Source organism: Rhincodon typus, chromosome 26 (assembly GCF_021869965.1).
Source record: "Rhincodon typus isolate 14 chromosome 26, sRhiTyp1.1, whole genome shotgun sequence".
NCBI classification, from domain to species: Eukaryota; Metazoa; Chordata; class Chondrichthyes; order Orectolobiformes; family Rhincodontidae; genus Rhincodon; species Rhincodon typus.
In genome coordinates this window covers 1,850,611-1,854,314 of record NC_063357.1, presented here as the reverse complement: position 1 = coordinate 1,854,314, position 3,704 = coordinate 1,850,611, and the positions used below count along the sequence as shown (strand labels likewise).

The 3,704-nt window shown below is 40.3% G+C and overlaps 1 protein-coding gene across 1 annotated transcript in view; it reads right to left on the bottom strand.

Annotated features, from left to right (window-relative positions):
• Positions 1-2,522: 2,522 nt before the first annotated feature.
• The window catches only part of LOC109924974 (RNA-binding protein 45-like), a 2,752-nt gene continuing 1,570 nt past the window's right edge, over positions 2,523-3,704 (bottom strand). The window contains exon 2 of the mRNA XM_048612322.1: positions 2,523-3,004. Coding sequence (XP_048468279.1) covers positions 2,523-3,004 — 482 coding nt within the window. The remainder of the gene's footprint in view (positions 3,005-3,704) is intronic.

The window sequence follows — 3,704 nt, the reverse complement described above, 5'->3', positions numbered from 1 at the left end:
ATTTCAGAACCTCCTTCCCCTCCCCCATTTCTGAAGAAGGGTCCAGGCCCGAAACGTCAGCTTTCCTGCTCCTCTGATGCTGCTTGGCCTGCTGTGTTCATCCAGCTCTACACCTTGTTATCTTAGTCCAGCCCCTTGAGCCTGCTCTGCCATTTGATATAATCATGGTTGATATCTCCTCAGTCTCGTCTTTCCTGCCTGTTCTCCATAACCCTTCAACCCATGACTAATTAAAAGTCTGTTTATGTCCTCCTTAAATTTACTCAGTGTCCCAGCATCCACATAAGTTTGGGGTAGTGAAGTCCACAGATTCACAACCCTTTGAGAAAAGCAATTTTTCTTCATCTCTGTTTTAAATCTGCCACCCCTTATCCTAAAACTATGATATCTCATTCTAGAGTGCCTCCCATGAGTAAACATCTGTCCTATGTCTACTTTGTCAATTCCCTTTAGCATCGTATGTACCTCAATTCGATCTCTGCTTATTCTTCTGAACTCCAGAGTACAGGCCAAAATTGCTCAATCTCTGAACTGCCTCCCATGCAACTATATTCCTCCTCAAGTCAGGGGGCCAAAATGGTACACAATGCTCCAGATGTAGTCTCACTAATGCTTTGCACAGTTGAAGCAACACTTCCCTACTTTTATACTCTATTCCTTTAAAAATAACTACCAAAATTCCATTTGCCTTATTACCTGCTGTAGCAGATGCCTAGTTTACTGCAATTCATGCATTAAATCACCCTGATCCCTCTGCAGCAAAGCACTCAGAAGTTTCTCTCCATTTAGATAATAAGTTGCCTTTCTGCTCCAACCAAAATAGAAACCTCATATGTTATTAAATCAGCCATGATTTCATTTAATAGTGCAGCAGACTCGATGGGCCAAATGGCCTACTTTGTACCTATGTCTTACATGATCCCTTATTGCATCTTCTCACTAATAGATGTAACAATAGGTATGTGGCTCTATGACTCTGATTTGTCCCTCCTTTTTTTAAAATAGGCATTATAAACCAACTTTCAGCCTAAGAGAACTATTCATAACCCTACTGAGCTTTTGAAGATAAGGGGGAATTCACTGAACACCTGTCCCATCTCATTTATCTCACTCGGGCAGATATTAATGAACTCACCTGAAGCCTTATTATTTTTAAGCATTCCGCATTTATCCAAAATGTCATTTATATCTAATTTGATATATCAATATCCCCACAAAAGAAATCTGGAACATTGATGCAAGATAGTCACTCAGCAGCTATGCCATTCTGGGGAAATCAGTCCTACCGTCTCTTTTGTGCTTGGCCCTATACTATTCTTAATTTACTTCTACCATTATCTGAAAAATACTTTACTACTGCTGCCACAATTACACACCAACATCTTACCCAAAAATCCCTTCGCTAATGTTACGGCTGTTTTTGTCATCATGCATGTGACATTTATCCCTGTTCTCTTGTGAATTAAATATATTTAGCTTCAATTAATTTTGTATGTAATTCTAAAATGGTTTTGTTTTTCCATGTGTCCTGTTAATCATTGGGATCCTTGAAAATCATTTAAAATATAACTCATTTGTACTTGATTTCCTGCATCAGAAGGCAGTCCTGTTAACTTTTGCCAGATAATGTGGCCACTTTTTGTCTTTATTCTTGCAAGGGGATTGTATTTGTTGCCCGATTCTAAGCATCTTGAATTGATTGGCTCATTTGGCCATTTCAGAGGACAGTTAAGAGTCAACTACATTGCTGTGGATTTGGAGCTACGTGTAGGCCACACTGGGTAAGGATGGCAGATTTCCTTCCCCAAAGGACATCAGTGAACCAGATGGGTTTTTACAACAATCAACAATTGTTTTACAGACATCATTGGACTAGTTTCTCATTTCAGATTTTTCTGAATTCAAATTTCACCACTGTCATCGCAGAATTTGAACCATTGTTCCCAGAGTATTAGCTTGGGGCTCTGAATTAACAAGTGACATTACCAACAAGCCACCACCGCAGCCTCCCTTAAGTCCTCGTAAAATCCAAGACCCCAGCATGAGATTGGCTGCAGTCTTATTTGGCCAATAAGATTAAACCTAACTATAGTTTGTTGCCTTGTGTACTTCCTGGTACAACTCAATTATGGTTGGCATATTGAAATTAGGGCTTAATTTACCTTGTACCATAACTATAATATCATGGAATAAAGTCATTCAGCAGGTATATAAAACCAGAACATTTCACAAGCAATTTTTATTTTGTTCCATACAAATTATGTAAGACTACACAATGAGGGCTGGTAATGCAAGGATTACATAGGTTCAAGCATGTTTCTACAAGCTATAGACTTTGAAATTTTATATCTTAAACATTGTAAACCAAGTTCAGTTAAAACCTTCTTTTGTTGTCCATTTCAACATAAGTAAACTGTTCAGTTGCTAGAAAGAGTTATAATAAAGTTTAATGGATACTCTTAAGTTGGTCAGATAGGCAGCTGATATATCCCCTCTTTCTGCAAAATCTTTTCTGGAACTTTTTAGTGTGTTTTTTGGCGTTTGACTGACTCTTCTCTTGGAGGATGAACATTTTGAGATGTAGGTACAGTGAAGTCAACCTGCAACTGAGATATTGGAATATAAGTGCTTCCTCTGAAACCAGATGAAGGAGGGTCTATCTGATGTCCAACAGGACTGTTACAAGCTACTGACAACATTTGAGCTGCCACAAGTTGCAAGGCCATCAATCCAACTGGGTTTGATTGCTTGTCACCAAGGGCATCTTCGATGTAATTGAGTCTCAATTGGTTACCAGGTGGATACTCAAATCCATTCAGTTTTTCTTTGGCATGTACTGCTGAAGCCACGTTGTTGTACCGAACAACAGCATAACCCATGTTCGGGTCATTCTGAATTTCACAATATTCCAGTCCTGGGATGACATCGAAGAGGCTATAAATTTGCTCATATGTAAGCATATATTTAGTAAACAGAGAAAGGCATGTAGTAATAATTTCTCCACCTCCCACTTCACAAGTTCCCATTTTGCCAACTCGTCTCAATTCTCCAGCTTTTATTTCACCAGCTCCCATCATCTCACCGACTCCTCTCAACTCATCACCTCCTCTCATTTCACCAACTCCTCTCATCTCACCACCACTTTGCAACTCTACACTTCTTCGCATCTCAATGACTCCTTTCATCTCACCACTTCCCCTAATCTCACTGACTGCTCTCATCTCACCACCTCCCCTCATTTCATTGATGCCTCTATTCTTACCAATCTCCCTCATCTCACCGCTTCCTCTCATCTCACCATATCCTCTCATTTCACTAACGCTTCTCATCTCATTGATCCTTCTCATCTCACTGCTTCCTCTCATCTCACCGATGCTCCTCGTCACAATAACTCCACTTATTTCTCCGACTCCCCTCACCTCACTGACTCCTCTCATTTCACCAAACCTCCTTTTCCCATCCCGCACTTCACTGGCTCCTCTCATCTCACCAGTTCTTCCTGCAACTCTGATTTCATTGACTTCTCTTATTTCACCAATTCTTCTTATTTCACCAGCCCGTTTCCCACTTTCCATTTCACTGATTCCTCTCACTTCACCAACTCGTTGCATTACACCACCTTCCCTCATCTCACCACTTCCCCTCATCTCACTGACTCCTTTCATCAAACTGACTCCCTTCATTGCAATGACCCCTCTCATCTC